Genomic DNA, 23,190 nt, shown 5'->3' with positions numbered 1-23,190 from the left:
AGTTACAGTGGCAGTGGGATTGGATAGAGACCGAAAAAGCAAAACAGACTTATTTGGAAGAAAATTACACATCCTTCCTCCTCTTTTACTCCTCATTGTTGTATTAAGAGTGTGGGTGTAGCTCACACTTCCTCTTATAGAATCTCTTCGATAACCAAACGGCATTTTTGTCTTTTGCTCTCAGTTTCTTGCATTTTAAAGTACATGCTGTAGGCCTTTTTCATCCAACTGACCTGAAATTGGATAAGGTAAGAATGGAAAAAGATGATTGTAACATGAGCACAATTTGATAGTTTAGGATTTAATTTAACTGACAACTTAAAGTTTCATGTCATAAGTTTTAGCCCCCTGTTTTACTGATTTGATGGTCAAAACTTGATTTAAAAAAAAAAATATATATATATATATATATAAAACTGAACATATACATTTAGGGTGTGCACCCTAAATGTCCCTTGGGTGACATTTTCATTGTTAAAAAAATTATTCATTTTGAAATGTTTTTTTTTTTTTTTTTTTTTTTTACACATAAAACAACAGTTATTTTTTATTTCACTTAAGGGCAAACCTGGGAACATGGTGGGACCTCTGCTAGTTCGTTTGCTCTTGCAAGGTATTGGATCTGTTTTCTGTTTCTCTTTTTCATACATTGAGTGTCTCTTCTCTTCTCTTCTCTTCTCTTCTCTTCTCTTCTCTTCTCTTCTCTTCTCTTCTCTTCTCTTCTCTTCTCTTCTCTTCTCTTCTCTTCTCTTCTCTTCTCTCCTCTCCTCTCCTCTCCTCTCCTCTCCTCTCCTCTCCTCTCCTCTCCTCTTAGTGTCTTTATGAATTATGTTGTCTTTTCTTGTGCTGCTTATTTTACTGGATCTAATGGTTACACACCCTAAAGTCTGTGGCTAAATGTCAGGTCATATAAATACATGTTTTTGCGCAAATAATTCTTAACCAAAAAATTATTTCAGTTTAAAAGGATTAGTGCAAATTTAACCAATATCATCAGCCATTTGAGCAACAGGAAGGCTAAGTTAGTTGTCAGTTGATCTCTCCAATCCATTAATTTTCAACATGTTTTTCAAAATATTTTTTTAAAAGATAACTAACTGCAGGGGTGGATGATGGAATCATATCACTCACCTGTAGTAGTAAAGCAATCAATATCACTGATTTCAAGGGGTGAATGTACAGTATGAAGCGATATTATATGACTGACAAGTTCGCCTCCATCAGAGCAAAAATGCTTGTAAAAACATCACATAATTTACTATCTTAGTATGATGATACTGAAATACAAGCATTCTTGAGGAGCTGCAGAGTGAAAGGCAAAAGCATAAATTACGTCTTTCATTTTGGATCAGTGTTTTGATGAGATATTTATATTTCTTTAAACTATGATGACTTGTTTCACATTTATTATAGATTTTCAATTGATTTGATTGAATAAAAAATATGTTAACTGAAAACAAAAATATACTTTTTTAACTTTAATGTTTTCCAACATTTGCCCCACAGTTGTTCTTCTGTATGACGCTTTGGCGTGGTACGTGAGTATGCCAGAGGACATTAATGGTCTCAGAGGTTCCTGTTTGGTCATACCATGTTCTTTCTACTACACATCATACCCACCTGCAAACCCACATAGAGTTGTGTGGTATCAGCTCGTCTCTAAAGGTTATCCTTTAGTTTATGATCCATGGTATCCCGCTGATGTAATTTGGGAGTTCAGATGGAAAACTGATTTATATGGTAATCCATCAAATTGGGATTGCAGTCTGCTGATTACAGAACTGGATATGTCTCATGATGGAGAGACATTATACACATGGATTGACCCTGAAAATGTTGGATGGCGCACCTACGAATTTTATGATGTCACCTCAACAATTTTTGTCGATGGTATGTAAATATTTCTGGATTAGTATTCTGTATACCACTGTAATATCCGTGGTTGTCTAACTGTAGTGAATTTTGTGTGGGCAGTAATGATAGACACAGTAAAATCCTTCTTCCAAATAGGCTTTCTTCTGACTAGTTTATTTAAACATTTTAAAATGAAGGCAATGCAGTTTTCCCCACAAATTATATGCATGCTCGACAATCTAAAAAAAAAAACATTTTTCAGTTAAAATATTTCATGAAATGAGAATTATAAAGCTATATTTTTCAAAATGAAGACAAAATGTCTTGGACACTTTCTGGCTGTCAAACTTTGTGAGACATGTTTTATGTTAAAATTAAGTACACCAGTGGGTTATTCTACTGTGACACAATATGAGAGGAACTGACTTCATACATCTATGAAAACTGGGCTTGAGACCAAATGATTACAAATAATAATAATAATAATAAGAAGAAGATAATAGAAAAGTTAAGTTAGTTCTGAAATAATTTGTTTGCAACTTTGATGCCTGTTGGTTTTGTATCTAATGCAATGAAATTCAAACATTTATTTGTGTCAAAATACTTAACTATTTTTAAAAAGCATTATGTACAAATTCTAATTATAGAACATCCACAGCAGCCCAGCATCAGTATTTATGGAGGTGAGAGGACAGGTGATGCCATCACAGTAGTATGTTCAACTTTCCACACATGTCCATACAGCAAACCAGACATCAATCTGTACGGTATTGAAGGATCTGATCAAATCAGAGATGAGTCTTTTGAAGACGGCTTGTGGAAAACCACTCTGACACGCAAAGGTATCGTAAAGGCAGAACGTTCGACTATTAAGTGTTCAGTAACACATTATGGTGGCATAACAGCGACAGCTACGAAGGACAAAAGTGCAAAATGTGAGTAAACACAAATATGAACGGCTTTATATGCTATTAACTGTAAGTTCACATTAAAAGTCACAGTGAAACCTATTACAAGATTTCAATTCAATTTCAGGTGTTCATCAACAAATAACGATTGAGCCTGAACTGGCAGATGTTACAGTGGGCATCGCAAAGAACTTTGTTTGTAGCGTCTACCATTCCTGCCAGAAAGAGCCAACCATCACATGGAACTATGAGAACATGCAGGTCACACCGAAGGACAAAAAACATTTGGGTTTAAATTGGATCAGCTATTCCAACATTACCTTTCTGGCTGCAAAAGAAGATCATGGGAAGAATTTGATATGCACTGCAACATTTTCTGGAGGAGACATTACAGCTTCTACTATTTTACATGTACAACGTGAGTTATTTGTTAGAGTCATGTTTGATGCACGTGATCTCTCTTTGTCTCATTAGATATCCTGTCTAGGGGTTTGTTTTGTTTAGTTTTTTTGTGTAAACTTCATACTTAAGGAAATTTGAAAAACTCCTATTTATTTCCTTTCTAAAAATATTTACCATTCAAAATGTGCCTTGCTGTAATGTCTGTAATGCTGTGGTTGACAAAACCCATTATTTTACTTTCAAAACAGCAATTCGTTTGCATAACAATATGTTTATACAAGCTAAAAACTTGATTTTTAATATAAATTTTTAATTACTTCTGTGACTGAAAGCAGAAAATGTGGAAAATGTAAGGATTTTTTTTGTTTAATCTATCACTCAGCCATTACATGTTTTCCAACTTTTGTCCCACAGGTATTCTGCTGTATGATGCTTTGGGATGGGAAGTGAGTATGCCCAAAGACATTCACGGCCTCAAAGGTTCCTGTTTGGTCATACCATGTTCTTTCAGATATAAATCAAACCCACCCAAAAACCCACGTAGAGTTGTGTGGTATCAGCGGGATTCTAAAGGTTTACCTTTAGTTTATGATCCTTCGCATCCAAACAATGTCAATGAGAAGTTCAGAGGAAAAACTGATTTATATGGAGAATCAGATTGGGACTGCAGTCTGCTGATCAAAAGCCTGGAATCGTCTCACAATGGAGAGAAATTATACACAAGGATTGACCCTGAAAATATTGCATGGCAAAACTATGAAACTGATGATGCTACAACTACAGTTCTTGTTGATGGTATGTAAATGTTCTTGGAATAATATTGTTCATCTGTAATGTCTATAATTGTCCAGCTGTAGTAGATTTTTGTGTAGCCAGAAACAATAGATGCAATAAATACTCTCAAATAAAATCTCCCAAACGGACTTCTTTCTAACCAGTTTATTTGTTTAAATAACATTTAAAAATAAAGGCAAGGCTATATGCCCAAAACTTTTTATCCATATCTAGCATTGTATATCAAACTATTAAAATAAGTTTTATGGTTAAAAATAATTAAAAAAATGGCTCAGATAAGCTTTGTCCGAATCATTTTAGGGCCAGTGTAAATTTTTAAAACATTATATAATGTACTAATTCGAATGTTTCTGTCAAATAAAGCGACTCCACAACAACCCAGCATCAGTGTTCATGGAGGTGAAAGAACAGGTGATACCATCATTGTAGCATGTTTAGCTTTCCACACATGTCCATACAGAAAGCCAACCATTATTCTGAACGGTATAGAAGGATCTGACGAAATAAAGGATGAGTCTGTTAAAGATGGCCTGTGGAAAATCACTCTGACACGCACAGGTGTCGTAAAATCTGAAAGCTCAACTATTAAGTGTTCAGTAACACATTATGGTGACATCGCAGTAACAGCTACAGAGGTCAAAAGTTCAAAATGTGAGTAAACAAATATGTTATGCAGTAAGTTAACTTTAAATATCACAGTGGAACTTATTACAATATTTCATTTCAATTTCAGGTGTTCATTACAACATATCGATTGAGCCTGAACTGGCAGATGTCACAGAGGGCGTCGCGCAGAACTTCACCTGTACCATCTACCATTCCTGCCAGAAAGAGAATCCAGTCATCACATGGAACTATGAGAACATGCAGGTCTCAGCGTGGAACAAAAAGAATTTAGATCAGTTTCAGATTGCATTTTCCAACATAACCTTTCTGGGTGAAAAAGAAGACAATGCGAAGAGGCTGATATGCACGGCAAAATATTCCGGAGGAAACATTGAAACTTATGTTGTTTTGCGTGTACAAGGTAAGAAACTTGTTAGCATTGTGTGTGTAATTTATGTCTACTTATTATAGCTGTATTTTATCTGTTCTTGTTTTTTGTAAACCTTATAACTACTTTGAAAATCTCTCTTTGGTGAATATTCACCATTCAGATTATGCCTTGTTGTAATGTCTTCATACTAAATTGTGATTGATGTTTCATGCATGCATTTGTTTACTGAACTGAGAACAAGTTATGCAAAAGAGAATTTGTGTATTTTTGCATTCATATAGTTTCAAGTATGTTTCTAAGGCTTAAATGCACACTTCACTAAAGCCAAAACCAACCATCATTGTTTTATACCAATTCTCTTACAGAATATCAAAAACCAGCGGATCAAATCCTGAATGAAAGTATGTTTTCCCTTCTGTAGCTGCTCTCATATGTGCTTTATTGCACTGCACTCATAGGTTTTTTGGCAATGAAATGTTAAGTTCCGTAATAATGATTAATTTTATATCAATTTAGCCTATTTCCAATACGTGGCAGATGTGATACCCAAGATCACTGCGTTGCCTCGGTCATGTGTGGTAATACCGTGCAGTTTCAAGATGGAAGAGGAATATCTCACTCGACTTCGGGTTCTTTGGGTCACCAGAAAAGGTGGCTACATGTTCCACACCGACCCGGTTGATGTCTTAGACAACTTCAAAGGCCGTACAAGACTCCTTGGAAACCCGAATGAGCAGAACTGTACTGTGGAGATGGATAATGTCCAAACTCATGACAATGGGCCATTCTGTTTTCAAGCAGAAAGAGAAAATGAGAGATACAGCTTCAACACCAGCTGTGTGTTCATTATAATGCAGGGTGAGGAAATGTAACCACATATAATCACTTGGGTTCACATACTTTTGAATATGTACTTCATCCAAAAACTAATTTAATGTCTTGGTGTTACAAAGCACCTGGCAAACCTGTGATGTCATCCCTCCCTGAAGGCATCGAGCCTGGAACACACATCACTGTCAAATGCTCAGTCAACCACACATGTTCCACTCACCCTCCCCAAATCACCTGGAGTGTCCCAACAGCTCGAGAAACTATCAGCCACAATCACATGGGTGGAGGCGTCTGGGAAACAGTGTCCGCTGTGACCTTTATCCCAACTGGATATGAAGAGAAAGATGAAATTGTCTGCACCGCCAAATTTTGGGGCGGTAAAACACAGGACAATACTGCCTTCCTCAGTATTAGAAGTAAGTACAGACTGATGTTAATGAGATGGACTTGTGCATTGGTCTGTGTTTTAAAGGGATAGTTCATCCAAAAATCTAAATTCTGTCATCATTTACTCACCCTCAAGTATCTCCAAACCTGTATGAATTTCTTTATTCTGCCGAACACAAAGGAAGATATTTTGAAGAAAGTTGGAAACTAGGCTGTTTTGGGGCACCATTGACTACCATAGTAGGGGAAAAAAATACTATGAAAGTCAATGGTGCCCCAGAACTGCTCTGTTTCCCACATTCTTCAGAATATCTTCCTTTGTGTTCAGCAGAACAAAGAAGTTCATACAGGTTTGGAACTACTTGAGGGTGAGTAAATGATGACAGAATTTTCATTTTTGGGTGAACTATCCCTTTAATATGACTGCTCAAATAGAAACCATATAAAATATGACTATTAATCCTGTTACAATAATATTATAATAGGAGTGCAAAGGCTTCAACTGGAGACTGTCGGACTTTATGCCATAGCTCCCTCACTTGTATTCATCCTCATTTGCGTGCTTACTGGAGTCTTAATACGCAAGAGACGGCACAGGTAACTTTGTTTGGCTTATTCTCATCCTTCAGAATTTTAGTATTAACTTTTGAGGTCTGTATCTCAAACAGTATGCCAAACAGAAAGTGAGATTGCATCTTAAAAATGCTTTAAGGTATTGAAACTAAATTTTCTGAAAGTTGTCTTCATCCTATGAGAACTGGAGCAGTATGGACACAGTGCACCCAATTGGTCAAGAAATCTTAAAAATTGCTTTTTAACTTAAAAGTTTCAAAAAGGTTTGGCCTAAAATCATGAAACTTTGATGAAACAATGTTCAGTTAAATTCACTTGCAATGATTTTGCTAATGTTTATCTGCTTTTGTCACTCAACAAACATTCTCATTATTGTTTGTAGACAGACTCGTCATGATATGCGAGGGTTACATACACAATCTGAACAGAGGTATGTATGACACATTATTTCATCAGTTTTCACTCATTAATTTCATTATCAAATAGCAATTTTAACCCTATTCTCTGATGTAGGAGATCAGTTTGGAACAGATTCTCAAGGTTATAGTTTTCTTTACTAAACTTATCTTTGTATCTTTGTATTTGGTCTTGAGACTAATTTTAAAATTCCTCCACCAGTCGTTTTAGTATGCCTGAAGGAAGAGCAACTTGGACTAATAACGGAAACAGAAGTGATATCGGGCAAGTAAAAAATAAATAAATAAATAAAACAAGGAAAATGTATTTTTAATTGTTGTTTTGGTCCAACCAAATGAAGTGTTGGACCTTGTTTCCAATCCACTAACTACTGTCATCTACAGGTACACTGGAAATGCTCCTGAAAGACCACCAAAGGCTGGGCAAAGGCAGGTTGAAAATATGATTACAAATATTGTTCTAAAAATTAATCATAGTTTTTAAACCACCACATGTTCTGTGTAGTTCTGTTCCTATGTCATTGTGTCTTGTTTGCCTGTGTTCCTATTGCTTATTAGCTGCTATGGTTTCTGATTAGTACGCACCTATTTCAGTTTCTTGTAATAGTCTAGTCTGTCTATTTAAGCCCTGGGTTTCTTCTGTTCCTTGTTCGGTCTTGTCTATTGTAAATGTGTAATGTGTTGCTTTGTTTCCAGTGTTTATTAAAACTCCTTCTTTCTGCACTTTATTTGGTTTACCACACAAACTGATTCTGATCAGTATTGCGTACTTGTCTTTGTTTACTTAACTAATATGTCTTTGGATATTAGTTGGTCCTTGTTTCCAATCCAATAACTAGTGTTAACTACAGGTATGCTGGAACTACTCCTGAAAGACCACCAAAGCCTGAACAAAGGCAGGTTTAAAGTATAATTATAAAATTATAAATATTGTTCAAAAATTATTCTTACTTTTTAAACATTACATTACTATTTAAATGTTAACTCTGTTAACAGACGGAGCATCTGGAGCCGATTTTCTAGGTAAGCAGTATTCTACTTTTTGTGTTATGCGTTTCATTATTAAATACAAAAATAGAATAAAAAATCCACTGATTTTCTGTTTTTGTTGTAGACACCAGTCACCCAGAACCAATGCAAATCTGAGAGCAGAATACAAGTCAGTACTTTATTCTAATAATAATAAGATTTCTGTAAGATAAATGTTTCCTTACATTTATATAATAAAAAGATTATAATAATACCCTTTCAACAAATGGCTTACTTGCCTTTGCATATTAAACAGATATGAAAAAGTAATTTCATATTTCAGAAATTTTAAATACATATACATTTCCTAAAGTTGCATCAATGATGAACCTTCTCTCTCTTCACAGGGCAAACAACACATGTGTGGTGTCAGACAAAAAGCCTTTCTCCAAACCTCATATGCCGTCACCAAAGAGGTACAGTAGTGAATTTGAATGATGTATGAGTCCTTCGAAGTCTAAGTTCATTGTACTCATGTTACACAGCAAAATAATAGTATTGACTGCAGTGTGTCATAGTAAAAGTCTCCATGCCACTTCAAGATTCCTGACCTTGATTCTAATATTGTTTGTTGTAATGGAAGAGCAAATTGTACAATTTTTGTAATTCACAAGCACTGTATTCTTTCATTTTGCTGTTTGGCATGTGCATAAAAATCATACAAAGGTCTATGCAAATGAAAATATTTATGAGATGTATACGTTCTTGTTTTTCCTCATGCACCTCAGTGAGCCAAAATCCTACCGTGTGAGTATATTCATCACTACATTTGCTTTCTTACAGCATGGAAAACTTGCATAAATATGCTTCAAATATCTTAAAAAAAAGGTAAAATATGACTGACCTTGGTATCTCTTTAAATTTTCCTTTAAGGGTTATGATTCTGGTGCTGATTGTATATATGGAAATGCCTGATGAAAATATTACAAATGCTCTGACAGATGGATAATGTGGTTTGAGTCCAGATCACATCATTTCTCCATCCTGTCCACCTGTTCAACATGGTTTTATAATAGAAAGATAACAAAAAGATAATGAAAACAAAGGATTTTCTCACATTATGCTTTTTAGGAAATGTTTAATTTTAGAATTGTAAATGCATAAATAGTGTTTTTTTTTTTAGTTTTTTGACTCTGTAGTTTGTATTGACTATAATATGCTTTTATGCGTCACATTATTCTTTAAAATCACTTTTTTTGTAAAATGCATTGCTTAAACTCTGCTTGTGCTACCATCCTTTAAACATACATGTGGCCTGTGGCTTAAGTATTCAAAATAATAATAATTTTATTATTGGTCTCAAAGTCGATTGCTTGGATATCTAGAACATTGATATCTACACAAATACCATTGCTAGCAAATATTCTGACTTTTCTATTTCTCTTATATTGTAGTCTATAATAAGAGTAATATAGCACACCCGATAAGAATTAAAGTGCATATTGCAGGTTAAATTTTTTTTTCAAATGAATATATAACCTTGTATGAAAATACCATATGAACCGTTAATGCAGGATTTGAAAATGTTTTACAAGATTTAGATGGAAAAAGTGAGGCTTTCCTTTCCTTGACAGAGTTCTCAAAAAACACTTTTTTTTCAACATCGCGTCATATTACGTCACATAAGGGAGTCGTGTGCTGTGCTCTGATTTGAGTGTGTTTTCGGTAGTTATTTTTATTTCAATTTATCATTGTCATGGTAAATTATTGTGTTTGTGGAGGTTGCACGAACTCCAGCCTGTCAGGACATCGAATCCACAGGTTTCCTAACAAGAAATAGGACGGTATCTTCCGGGCCTCGGTGCGTTAGTGCAGCTGAAGAGACTGGACTTCACTAATGCATCTGCTTCAAACACCGCAGTGGTGTGTAACTTAACGATCACTTTACACCGGAGGATTATCATCGTTGGTGTATATCTAGCATAGCCTTCACCATTTAACACACTTTAACAACACATTAGTGTGATACCCAGACTGAAAGATTGTTAAATGTGTTTAAATGGGTCAGATGGTATTTCTTTTGGTAGTATATGTTTGGTACATCTACATATATATATATATATATATATATATTAACAGTTGAAATGTTGTGTTTTGAGTTGGGTATTAACAGTGCTATGAAATAATATTTATGATTTAGTGCTGTATAAATAAAACTGAATTGAATTAACCATAAATGCAGATCTGCTTGATTGTGATTTATTTTTTTATTGATTGTCAACAAAATGGGGCCATACAAAACCTTTATAAAGTCCTCCTTCCTCTGTATGTAATGGCTGACACAACACATGCACCGTAGGCCCAGCGGACAACTTGTCTGTATGCTGTCATTATTGATTGTGTTATACCAATGGCATCGGAAAGTGCTACTTATAGGTAGTCAGACATTCAGATATTGAACCAGTTTTGCACATCCACAGACGTCCAAGATGGGTCCTTTTGAGACGTTCAGATATTGAACCAGTTTTGCATGTCCAGAAGACGTCCAAGAGGGGTCCCCATCAGACGTTCAGATATTGAACTAGTTTTGCACGTCCACAGACATACAAAAAAAGTCTCCGTCAGACGTTCAGATATTGAACCGGTTTTGCACGTCCACAGACGTACAAAACGGGTCCCCATCAGACGTTCAGATATTGAACCGGTTTTGCACGTCCACAGACGTACAAAACGGGTCCCCATCAGACGTTCAGATATTGAACCGGTTTTGCACTTCCAGTAGACTTCCAAAAGTGGTTCTGAACTGACAGACGTTATACAGACATGATCTGAACGTCTCTCTGACGTCACATGTTTGCTGGGTCTGACCGAAATAGAGTTAACTTGTAATTGAGAATCAAAATTATTCAGACGGTTTTAATATTAAAATCTTTAACTATGTATTTATGCATGTATACAAGTATTTAGCTTAGAGCAATAAATGATTTCTGCCCTAAAACATGTGTCTGCTGGCCTGGAGAGGTCTATTCTCCTGTCTGTAGCACCTATGGGTTCAGACAGCAAGCCTCAAAGCCTGGGTGTAGAGTCACTGCACATCAAATATGGGGGTCACATTCTCCACTAAGACCCAGTATGTAACGTATCTAACTCCCTGCAGCACTGACTTTCCTCTGCTGTGACCATGGCCTCGCATTTCCCACACAAGCACCTATGAATCAAAAACGTGTTTATCTCTCTCTCTCTCCTGCCGTGATAAGAAACCACTATCACGTAACGTTAGTCTGATATCAACGAGTGTGACACGCCTGATCAACGCTTATTAGTTTCTATTACTGGTAAGTATCAATACTCAGATGACCAATACTAGCATTGCTATTAGCTAACGTGTGTATATCTGTAAGCTAACACTGATCTCTCACCAAACACCTGCCCTGTTCTCCTCACATCAACTCAATTTGTTTTCTCTGACCGTTGTTCTGTCTAATCCTGGCCTGTCCTGCTCTCTTGGCTGCATAGCAGGCTCATCATTTTATCTGTGGTCCGTCATACGAGTATAAATACACATTTAAAATTTCCTCAGCGTCCGAACTGTCATTGCGATCCATTGTTTTCCTGTGGTTTAAATGGACCGCTCTCCCTTTTGATGCGTCACTTCCTGTTTTGGCACGTTTCAGATGCGGAAGTAAAATTCTCTCACAAAAACGACTCCAGAAGCCTTAATAGCGTATTTTAAAGTATATTTTTAAATCTAGTTCCTACAGTATTTTTCTATACATCGACTCACTGGAGTCTCTAACCTGCAATATGCCCTTTAAAACAATGTTTAAAAACAAAGAAAATCCTGCATTGCTATACAGTGGACGATGCTGAAAATATTTGAAATAAAATCTAAAGTTTATTATACTGAACGTTTATTACACTTTTCCATATGTATGTTTATATACATATATATATACAGTTGTTTCACCTGTATTTTGAATCTATTGCACTTCGTTGTGTTTTTAAGGTTATCAGAAAACCTGTACAATGGTGGAAAATGTCCCGTCGGACTTAAGGACTTAAGTTCTGTTGCTTTTGGCGCGACAGACCGGAGTTTGGATCCACCTTTTCCTGTTCCATTATTCTCTCATTTCCCAGGCATTTATTTTATAAACATTCTGGTGGAAAATATAGTGCATAAACGTGTAGCCTATGTCTGATCATATGCGTTAATAAATCCTGTGTTTTTAATTGAGATGCAAAATCATTTTTGATAAATAAGGGATGGCCCACTTTACATGAAAATATTTTTTCTGCATGATATAAAAATATTTATTGGTATAAATACCATGCAAATAACACTTTATATGAATCATATTCAAATTGAAATATTATAGCTGGACATTAAAGTTAAAAGTAATAAAAAAAATAAAATAAAATAAAAAACATATAGGTATCTAAATTGCAGGTTTTCAAAAAGTGGCCCACTCTTAATGTGTTGTTAGGCTGTGTGAGGTGCAAGTAGTATCTGCCACTATTTACACAAAATAAATACCATCTATTATTTAAATCTGGTGCAAAGACGCCTTTTGCTACTGTATAAAGTGATTAATACACAGAAATAGACATTATTTTAAAAACAAATTTTCAATTTAAACATAAACTGGTGACAAAATAATAATTAGTTATAACTATTTTTTATTGACCCAGGAACATGAAAGCACCGCTGTTACTTAATTTACTTTTCCAAGGTACAGTGTCTGATTTCTCGTTTATACATATTTTTGTGACAAAAGTTCACATACATTTATTAATATAATTTAACACAATTGTACATTAATTGAGGTTCGGCTTAGGGTTGAATCAGTATAGGCTAACTCAGTAATTCAGTACAAATACCACGTTCTTTAAATCTTAACATAAGGGAAACTGTAGCCGTCAAAGCCATATAGTCTGATAATATGAAGCTATATAAAACAGACAGTATTCTCATTTTAATCAATATTTTGAAATAAAAAATAAAACCTACAAGCCAATGTGCAGAAGCATTAGCCTATTCAATGTAAATTGTGTGTCTTTGTGGTATTTCAGAGCATCTCAAGGTAGCAGTGGTGATAAGAGCTACAATTCAAGATGTAGGCTCCATAAAAACTACAACACCCAGGTCACCTACCAATACAACAAACACTGTTTAATTGTTAAGTACTATGACTGAAATCAAACTGTGTTGTATTATCTCGAGATTTTTATATTTTGTTTAATTGATAGAACATTTTATTTGGTAACAATATTTGTACTAATTGGTAGTGCATTGTATGTAATTATTAAGATTTAATGGTAATTTCAACATTTACTAATGCATTTTTTAAATCAACTTTTTTATCTGTTAACATTAGTGCACTGGGAACTAACATAAGCAATTCTTTTCATTACAGTTTTTCTCGATTGCTGAAACACTATAACCAGGTTTTTTAACTAAAATTTCATAACCATAATGACATTTAAAAAAAAAAAAGCAAAAATACACATGGATCGACCCTGAAAATGTTGGGTGGTGCACCTACACATTTTTTGAAGTCACCTCTACAATTCAACTTGATGATACTTGAAGACTTTGTTCAAAAAAGACTCCTTATTTAGTTAGAAGTGCGTGTTGCCTAATTGTGACATTTCTTTTTTTAGAAAATCCACAAAAGCCCAACATTAATATTTCTGGAGGTGAAAGGATGGGTGAGAACATCACAGTAGAATGTTCAGCTTTCCACACGTGTCCGTAGAGCAAACCAAACATCACTCTGAATGGTATAGAAGGATCTGATCAAATAAAGGATGAATCTGTTAAAGACGGCCTATGGAAAATCACTCTGACATGCACAGGTGTCTTAAAGACAGAAAACTCAACTATTGAGTGTTCAGTAACACATTATGGTGGCATAACAGTGACATCGACACAAAATGAAAGTGCACAATGTGAGTAAACACAATAATGAACAGCTTTGTGTGCTATTAGATGCAAGTTCACTTTAAATGTCACAGTTGGACCTATTACAAGATTTAAGTAAAAAATCAGTTGTTCATCATAAAATAACAATTGAGCCTGAACTGTGCAGATGACATAGAGGGCATTGCAAAGAGCTTCACTTGTAGCGTCTACCATTCCTGCCTGAAAAAGTATCCAACCATCGCATGGAACTATGAGAACATGCAGGTCATGGAGTGGAACGAAATGCTTTCTGGTTTAAATTGGAAATTTATATCTGATTATGTTCCAACATAATTTGTCTGAGTGGAAAAACAGGCAATGGGAAGAATGTGATGTGCACTTCAAAATTTTCTAGAGGAAACACTCATTAAACACATGAGTAATTCGTTAAGGCCATGTATGATGTCTCAAAATCAGCCTTGTAATGTCTGCATACTAAATTATGGTTGATCTTCTTTCTTGTGTTTGTTTGTTTAATGAGATCGGCTTGTGCATTTTTTAATGATTACTCAAATTGTACTTTAGAAACTACTTCATGACGTGTGAGAGATGTGACTATTAATCATATTAAAAATATTATCATAGGGTTTCAAGGGGCTAGATTGGAGACTGTCAGGCTTTGTGCCATGGATCCCTCACTTCTCTTCTCACTTGTGTTCATTTGCGTGCTTGCTGGAGCCTTCATGTACAAAAGACAACACAAGTATCTGTTTGTATGGCTTATTTTCATCCTCCAGAATTTCTGTATTTACATTTGAGGTGGATTTGAAATGGAAGCCAAACAGAAAGTGAGGTGCTTAATGCTTTAAGGCACTGAAACCAAATTTTGTTATCACCATCCTAAGAGTGCCTGATCAGTATGGACAGCGCCACCTAGTGGTCAGGAAATCTTTAAAATGGTGTTTTCCCCAATTTTAACCTTTAGAAAAAATGTAAAAAAAAAAAAAAAGGTCTGTTTAATGACAAAAGTATGTCATTGGATGCATGGACATACCAAGTAAATCCCTGTTTACATTGCTTGACTATAATACTGAGCCCTATCATATTTGTAAAAAAAAACTAGAGAAAGAACTACTACAATGTTGTCAGCTTTAGGCATGTAACCAAGACAAATAGGACCCAAGACAGCAAATCCAAACTCTCACAAGAGAGGTCATGAGTTAAGACAAAGTGGAGTGTTTCCCCACCCAGGACAGAGAACTTAAACAGACTTTTCTAAAACCATGACCTTCTCCTTCTTCAAAGGACTGAATCCTCACCACTCTGAATGGCACAAAGACTGCCTTTATATATCATAACACATCAGATCCTTTCAAAACAATGCTAAGAGGACTTATAACCAAACATCATTCCCTTTATAATTCTGTATCATATCTATAAACCACATGTTTGACTATTATGCTTTAATCACAGATTATTCATAACTGTTCAATTAAGAAGTATGTGTGTTTGGCCTGTGTGTGAATGATAATTAATTTCTAAAATGTTGATATAAATCAGTTCTTGGTAATCAGTTCTTCTCATTATAAAAATGCTGTTTTCTTCCAAACCCTTCTGTTTCTCTTCAAGTTAACTGTGCATTATTGTAGTCTGCAGCTTAACTAATAATTGAAGAGCAGTTTGGACCAACAGAGGAAACAGGAGTGATAACAGGCAAGTACAACACAGAGAGGTAAAAAAAAAAAAAAACAGTTTGGTTGTTATTGGTCGAAATCTGTCTAGTTCACTAACTAGAGCTTTTTTCAGGTACACTGGAAATGCTCCTGGAAGTTCACTGAAACCTGAACAAAGGCAGGTTGATAATATAATATTATAATAATAATTATAATATTATATCATTTTATCGTCTCAAGAGCTGATAAAATGTAAAAACTGTAACTTGAATGCAATGTAAGTCGCTTTGGATAAAAGCGTCTGCTAAATGCATAAATGTAAATGTAAATGTAATAATAAACAGTGTTGGGGAAAGTTACTTTTAAAAGTAATGCATTACAATATTGCGTTAATCCATAAAAAGTAACTAATTGCAGTATTTAATTACTTTTTATAGAAAGTAATACTTTCTGTTACATTTGAGTTACTTTTTGTTTCCTGGGCTGGGTTTGATTATTTGTTTTTCCAATAACAAAGAACACAAAAGTTATATTTTTGTGCAATTGTAAAGGCTCTTTCACACCAAAAGTGAAATTAATAAGCCTCATGCTGTGCATTAATAAGCCTCAGGCTCTGCCCATCACTCCCAATGTTTCTCAACACGGGACAGAAGAGGTGTCAGTGTATAGGAAAACAAAGTAACTTTCGTTACTTATATGAAAAATTAACTCAGATATTTTATTGTAAATTTAAAAGTAATGCATTACTTTATTAGGTACTTGGGAAAAGTAATCTGATTACGTAATTAGTGTTACATGCAGTGTTAATTTAGTCAACGGCGACAAATATTCATCAACAAACCTTTTTTCTGAATGTGGTATCAGTATTACATGCATGCCTTCCATCTTAAAGGGACAGCATTCCCAATTAAATACATATCTGTGTCATTAATGTTAAGCAACAAAAGATGTTAAATAAATGTATACTTAAGTAATCCTACTGTATCTGAAAAATGAGTTTAATTTGCATCTCTACCAAAAAAATAAATCCTTGATTCAAATTTCTCATAAGCTTAATTGATTTGGTCTAAAGAGAGAATAATTAATGACTACTTTTGCTTGAAGATTACATATAAAATAGCTACCAAAATAAATGCTGGTAACTGCAATTTGACTAAAAGTAATGACTAAAAGTTGACAAAAATGCAATGACTTTTCATCGACTAAAACTATGAAAGACTCAAATGACTAAAATGTGACTAAGACTATTAAGCATTTTCATCTCAAGATAAAGACTAAGACTAAATAAAAAATGCCTGCCAAAATTAACACTGGTTACATGTAATGTGTTACCCCGGAAACTGATAATAAAATAATAAACTAAGCACAAATGATGTTTGTAATCATACCATTTAAACATCAACACCATTTAATCATCACATCTCACAACAGAATAATCAGTGTAATAACGTAATATTCACCTTCTCTGTTCATTAAGTGTCATACGTTTCATTATAAAATTTTTAGATTTGAAAACTTTATTCTCTTTTTGTTGAAGACATTACACAGGACCAATGCAAATCTGGGAGCAGAATACTAATATTTTTTTTTAAAGTTCAGTAAGAAAAATGCTTCCTTGCATTCTTATAATAAAATGGCTTTCTTATATTATGCTGTCACCAAAGAGGTAGCATGCATTTAAAGTTCCTTTCAATTCATTTCATTCATGTTACACAGCAAAATCAACAGAGTGTAAAGAGAAGTTGAGAGTGATCTTATGCTTAAGGAATCATATATAAACTGAGGAAAAAAAGTCAGATTTGTATGTTTATTTAAATATATATTATATAATTTTATATTTTGTCATTCTTGATACTAGATTCTTACAAAATCCATTTGTTTGAGCAGGGGACCAAGAATGGTAGAAAAAAGGGAAATTGTATGTTAAATTTAAGCAAAAGACATGAGTAGTTCATTTCTTTTGAAGCCACTTTCATTTCTCTGTATGGTAGTTTCTGTTGGTTATAGGGAACAGCTGACGACAACCAAAGATAGGCAGAAAGTGCAAAAACCCCTGCAATTTAATTGGTATACCAGTGAAGTTCCCTAAACAGACATTTAAATTCTTAAGACGTGCTTGACAGAACGCTATAGTGTCTGCTATCAGCATTCCATATCTTTCTTATAAAACGGCAATCGGGAATATGACAGGACATTTGTTAATTCATTTAATTTTTCAAGGTACAGTCTCTGTTTTCTTTTAACATTTGCATTTCTGCTGATGTACATTTATTCATCCAATTAAATGAAATCTTTAACTTAAGAATGATAAATGCTGAATGTGTAAAAGTGCAGCAAAATTCCAATATTAAATGGGCAAGTAAGTAAATAACAGTTCAGAAAACAATATAAACTATTCAAATGACTGTTGACCAAAATTAAGAATTCATTGTAATAAGTACACCCTTGAAATATTGTGTTTGCAACAGTCACAAATACGAATGCTAGTAAATCTACTGACATGTTTTAGTTTGCTATTAAAACTATAAAGCTGAATGTAAAAAGAGACAGCTTAAATACTCTGCCATTAATGTTCTCCAACATTTGTTCCACAGTTGTTCTGCTGTATGATGCTTTTGGATGGGAAGTGAGAATGCCAAAGGAAATTCATGGCCTCAAAGGTTCCTGTCTGGTCATACCATGTTCTTTCAGCTACACATCAAACCCACCCACAAATCCACGTAGAATTGTGTGGTATCAGTGGGTCTCTAAAGGTTATCCTTTAGTTTATGATCCATGGTATCCAAATGGTGTCATTGAGAAATTTAGAGGAAATACTTATTTATATGCAAACTCAAGTTGGGATTGCAGTCTGTTGATTAAAAACCTGGAACAGTCCCACCATGGAGAGAAAATATACACATGGATTGACCCTGAAAATATTGGAAAGAGCACCTATGCATTTTATGATGTCACTTCTACAATTCTAGTTGATGGTACATGAATGGTTTGTTCTTCAAATTTGCTTGACTCCCTATCTAGTTATCAGAGTGTGTTGCCTAATTGTGACATTTCTGCCATCTGTAGCAGATCCACAGTTCCCCAGCATCAATATTTATGGAGGTGAAAGAACAGGTGAAACCATCACAGTTGTATGTTCAGCTTTCCACACGTGTCCATACAGCAAACCAACCATCACCCTGAACGGTATTGAAGGATCTGATCAAATAGACAATGAGCATTTTAAAGACGGCCTGTGGAAAATCACTCTGACACGCACAACTGTCTTAAAGACAGAAAGCTCAACCATTGAGTGTTCTGTAACATATCATGGTGACATAACAGTGACAGCTACAAAAGATGCACGGTGTAAGTGGTTAATGCATATATGTGGATTTTTGCAGTCATGGGCCTATTGGTTCATTATGATCATTTCAATTATGCGCTAATAATATTGCCTAATCATTTTAGCCCGTGTCCATAAAGAAGCAAACTCGACGCACATTGGACTGAAGCTTTACATAATAGCTCCATCAGTTGTGTTCCTCCTCGCTTGCATAATTGCTGCATTCATCGTATGCAAGAAACGACACCGGTAAATGTTTGTGTGTATATGTTACTTTTGGCCAACTTTAATTCTTTATAAATGTAAACTTTATAAGTATTTAAGTACATCTCTTTAATAAGCATTTTTATCATCTCATATTGTTATTTATTGATTGTAGACAGCCTCTTAATAGTATGCAAGGGTCATTAACAACATTTGAACAGAGGTATGACATTCACTTTTTTATTCATTAATTCTCTTAAAAACCCATTGATTTACTTGGATTATGTTTACATTTCTTAAACAATTGTATTATCTTATGTAGGAGATCACGTTGGAATAGATTTTCAAGGTAGGAATTTTCTTTACTGAACTATCCTTTGTATCTTTGTATTTGGTCCCAAAACTAAATTTGAAATTTCTCCACCAGGCAATTCAGTAGGTCTGAGGGAAGAGCAGGTTGGAGTAACCGGGAAAACAGGAGTGAAATCAGGCAAGTAAAAAAAAGAATTTACTGCATGCTAGTTTACTCTGTTTAATAGTACAAATAACCGGAATGCACTAAGAAGTGGCATCTACATTTCCATTTCCAGCGATATTGTCGACTTGATTGCACAGATACTATTTAAACTGAACTGAGCTGGACGATGACATCACAGAAAATTGAGTGTTTAATCTTGTCATTTTACATTATTGACACACTATTTTCCTATTTTGATATTGTGAAGTTGCTTTGACACAATCTGTATAGTTAAAAGCGCTATATGAAAAAAGGTGACTTGACTTGATCTAGTTAATATAGAGGCTGTAAGTCTGTCTTTTGAGTGACTATATCTGTAGGCGATATAATTACACCAGTAGGTGGCGACAAGTGACCATCTTTACGATTGATTAACTGAATTCAAATGCAATTCTACAGTGGACCAGTAGTGCACAACACAATGAAATCTCCACAACACAATACAGAAACAAGCCATAACACAATTAAATTAGCACATCAATGGAAACAAATCACAACACAACGGAAACAAGCAACAACACAATGGAAATGAGCCACAATGGAAAGAAGACGCAATGGAAAGAGGAAGCAACACAACGAAATTAGCACAACACAATGGAAACAAACCACAACACAGCGAAATTAACACAACACAATGAAATTAGTCCTATGTGTTGTGTTTTGGAGATTTTGTTGTGTAGCGCACTACTAGGCCACTGTACAATTCGCTCAAAGATTTGTCCATTGGGGAATAAAACCTATTGTCTTTATAAGTGAGTCATTGAATCATTCATTCAGTTGATTCGTTCAAAAACAACTTATCGGTCAGAAACAAGACAGTAAAATTACCGTATTTATGAGTGAGCCATAAAATCAGTCCTTTAACTGATTTGTTAAAAAATTATGATTTATTCAAGAGCGCCACTTTATGTGCATCGGCTGTCAAAGTAACTGGCTTGTTTAAATGTTGGCACCAAAGCAGTAACACTACAGTCATGAAAATGGTTTACTAATAGTTGACTTTACTAGGCCTAGTAGTATTACTTAAATAAAACTTTTCTTTTCACAGAACTAATGCGTGTACGGTGACAGAAAACAAGCCTTTCTCCAAACCTCGTATGCCGTCACCAAAGAGGTACAACTGCATTTGAACCACATTTGTTACGCAACAAAATAAGACCATTAAATTCAGTCTTTAAGGAGTGTCTAAGTTTCTTTGCCACTTCAAAAATTCTTTAACATGACAGATGCCACAAAGAATGCAGATATTCATGTAATTAATTTTTTATTTTTTATTATATTTCACCATGTACTGCAGTGAGCCAAAGTCCCACTCAGTGAGTATATCATTATTAAACAGTCAAAAACATATTCTGATTCTATGATTTCAAATGCTGTTATTGGCTGACCTCTGTGTTCTTGTTTTTTCCTAAAATATAATAAGGGTCATGATTCTGATGATGATTCTGAATACACCAACATGGATGAACTCAACATGTATGGAAACATCTGATGATAATGAACAACACAAAGTTCAACACAGTGTTTTTTAAATGCTCAAATAAATACATATATCAGATTGTATGCTTTCAGAAATAGTCAGTCTGTTTTTCTTAGTCAGTCAAGATGCTTGTATTGAGTTTGTTGTTGACTTGCATTGATTTTACTTTGATGTTGTTGTCTCTGCTCAACTCTGCTATTGATCAATGTTTTCCAGCATATTTGTGTGAGAATATAACCATAAATATAGCATTAAAACAGATCAGAATGTGCCATACATTCTAGCACCTTGTTTATTTATTTGCATAAATTATCAGGGGAGGGACATTCTGTACTACAGCAGTTGATTAGGAAAAAAAAATAAAAATCTGTAGTGCAGAATGAGTCATCTATATTGTATTATTATACTTGCTGTAAATCATCCTTTACTAATCTGCATTTGTTTCAGGCGTTAATAGATCAAAGTGCGTGGTAGATGACAGTATCTCTAATGTCAGTATCTTTTCATAGTTGCTAACTTTCCATTGCAGTCAGAGACTGATCTAGACTGCATGCATACACAAAAATTGTGACTTTAGGAGAATGAGTTTGACATAAAGAAAAGAAAAACCACATGTATCAGTTGTATTCACCACATTTCCAGGCATATCATCAAAATACAGTTTTCTTCTCCAAAATTCATATTATTATTATAATTTTTCATTGACTATAATACAAGAGTGTTTATGAGCATTTGCAGTTTGTCAGTGTATCATCAGAGGTCAAAGGTCAGTTACAGTAATTAATTTATACTGTAAGTTTGTAGATGTAGAATGTGTTAATGTTGCAAACAGTAAATTGTGTTTCTGTATACATTAGTCAAGTCAAATCACCTTTATTTATAAAGCGCTTTTAACAATACAGATTGTGTCAAAGCAGCTTTACAGTATCAAATAGGAAAATAGTGTGTCGCTAATGCAAAAGAACAATAGTAAACACTCAGTTCTCCTCTGGCAAGACGAACCAGCAGTTTGTGATAGTCGTAGATGCCATTTTTCTTACGATGTAACAAGTACATTGTGTGTTATGGGAAGTGTTCCCGGTTCCGATTGACGTAATTAATGCAGCCTAACAATCCTTTAACATTAAGATTTGAATAATAGAAATGTGTTAGTGTGTTATGTGTAAGCCAGGTTAAAGAGATTAGTTTTTAATCTAGATTTAAACTGACAAGAGTGTGTCTGTCTCCTGAACAGTGTTAGGTAGATTATTCCAGAGTTTAGGCGCTAAATAGGAAAAGGATCTGCCTCCCGCAGTTGATTTTGATATTCTAGGTATTATCAAATTGCCAGAGTTTTGAGATCACAGTGGACGTGGAGGACTATAATGTGATAAGAGCTCGCTCAAGTACTGAGGTGCTAAAACATTCAGGGCTTTATAGGTATTTAGCAAGACTTTGAAATATACACAAAAGTTTAATAGGGAGCCTGTGAGGTGTTGACAGAACTGGGCTAATATGGTCATACTTCCTGGTTCTAGTAAGAACTCTAGCTGCTGCATTTTGAACCAGCTGGAGTTTGTTTATTAAGTATGCAGAACAACCACCCAATAAAGCATTGCAATAAATGCTTTTAATGCAAAGAATTGACAGAGCAGCCATCACGTTTTAGACAGTGTTCTAGGTTATTACATGCGGAGGTTTTAGGTCAGATAATTAACACCTCTGTTTTTTCAGAATTTAGCAGTAAGAAATTACTCCTCATCCAGTTTTGTATATCAACTATGCATTCTGTTAGTTTTTCAAATTGCTATGTTACTTCAGGCTGCTAAGAAATATAAAGATGAGTATCATCAGCATAACAGTGAAAGCTAACACCGTGATCCCTGATGATATCTCCCAAGGGTAACATCTAAAGCGTGAAAAGTAAGGACCCTAGTACTGAGCCTTGAGGTACTCCATACTGCACTTGTGATCGATA

General features: G+C 34.7%; 2 protein-coding genes across 2 annotated transcripts; both read left to right on the top strand.

Annotated features, from left to right (window-relative positions):
* Nucleotides 1–10,366, top strand: LOC306851853 (uncharacterized protein). Its single transcript, XM_079388323.1, has 22 exons — nucleotides 1–248; nucleotides 562–613; nucleotides 1,507–1,890; nucleotides 2,502–2,789; nucleotides 2,890–3,180; nucleotides 3,579–3,959; nucleotides 4,323–4,610; nucleotides 4,693–4,986; nucleotides 5,322–5,357; nucleotides 5,473–5,814; nucleotides 5,910–6,203; nucleotides 6,660–6,771; nucleotides 7,130–7,177; nucleotides 7,261–7,287; nucleotides 7,366–7,428; nucleotides 7,548–7,592; nucleotides 8,015–8,059; nucleotides 8,160–8,186; nucleotides 8,278–8,322; nucleotides 8,540–8,608; nucleotides 8,921–8,939; nucleotides 9,066–10,366. The coding sequence occupies exons 2-22, from the start codon at nucleotides 577–579 to the stop codon at nucleotides 9,105–9,107; spliced, it is 3,177 nt and encodes a 1,058-aa protein (XP_079244449.1). The 5' UTR covers nucleotides 1–248; nucleotides 562–576; the 3' UTR covers nucleotides 9,108–10,366.
* Nucleotides 10,367–17,794: 7,428 nt separating this feature from the next.
* LOC306851678 (uncharacterized protein) lies at nucleotides 17,795–21,508 on the top strand. Its single transcript, XM_079388107.1, has 10 exons — nucleotides 17,795–17,927; nucleotides 18,302–18,682; nucleotides 18,774–19,055; nucleotides 19,158–19,281; nucleotides 19,412–19,459; nucleotides 19,559–19,585; nucleotides 19,664–19,726; nucleotides 20,802–20,867; nucleotides 21,051–21,069; nucleotides 21,177–21,508. Exons 1-10 carry the CDS (start codon nucleotides 17,891–17,893, stop codon nucleotides 21,243–21,245), a joined length of 1,116 nt encoding a protein of 371 aa, XP_079244233.1. The 5' UTR covers nucleotides 17,795–17,890; the 3' UTR covers nucleotides 21,246–21,508.
* The last annotated feature ends 1,682 nt before the right edge of the window (nucleotides 21,509–23,190 follow it).

The sequence above is a fragment of the Barbus barbus genome, assembly GCF_936440315.1.
Source record: "Barbus barbus genome assembly, chromosome: 31".
NCBI classification, from domain to species: domain Eukaryota; kingdom Metazoa; phylum Chordata; class Actinopteri; order Cypriniformes; family Cyprinidae; genus Barbus; species Barbus barbus.
The sequence above is the reverse complement of the archived record's forward strand: the minus strand, read 5'-3'. Positions and strand labels throughout refer to the sequence as shown.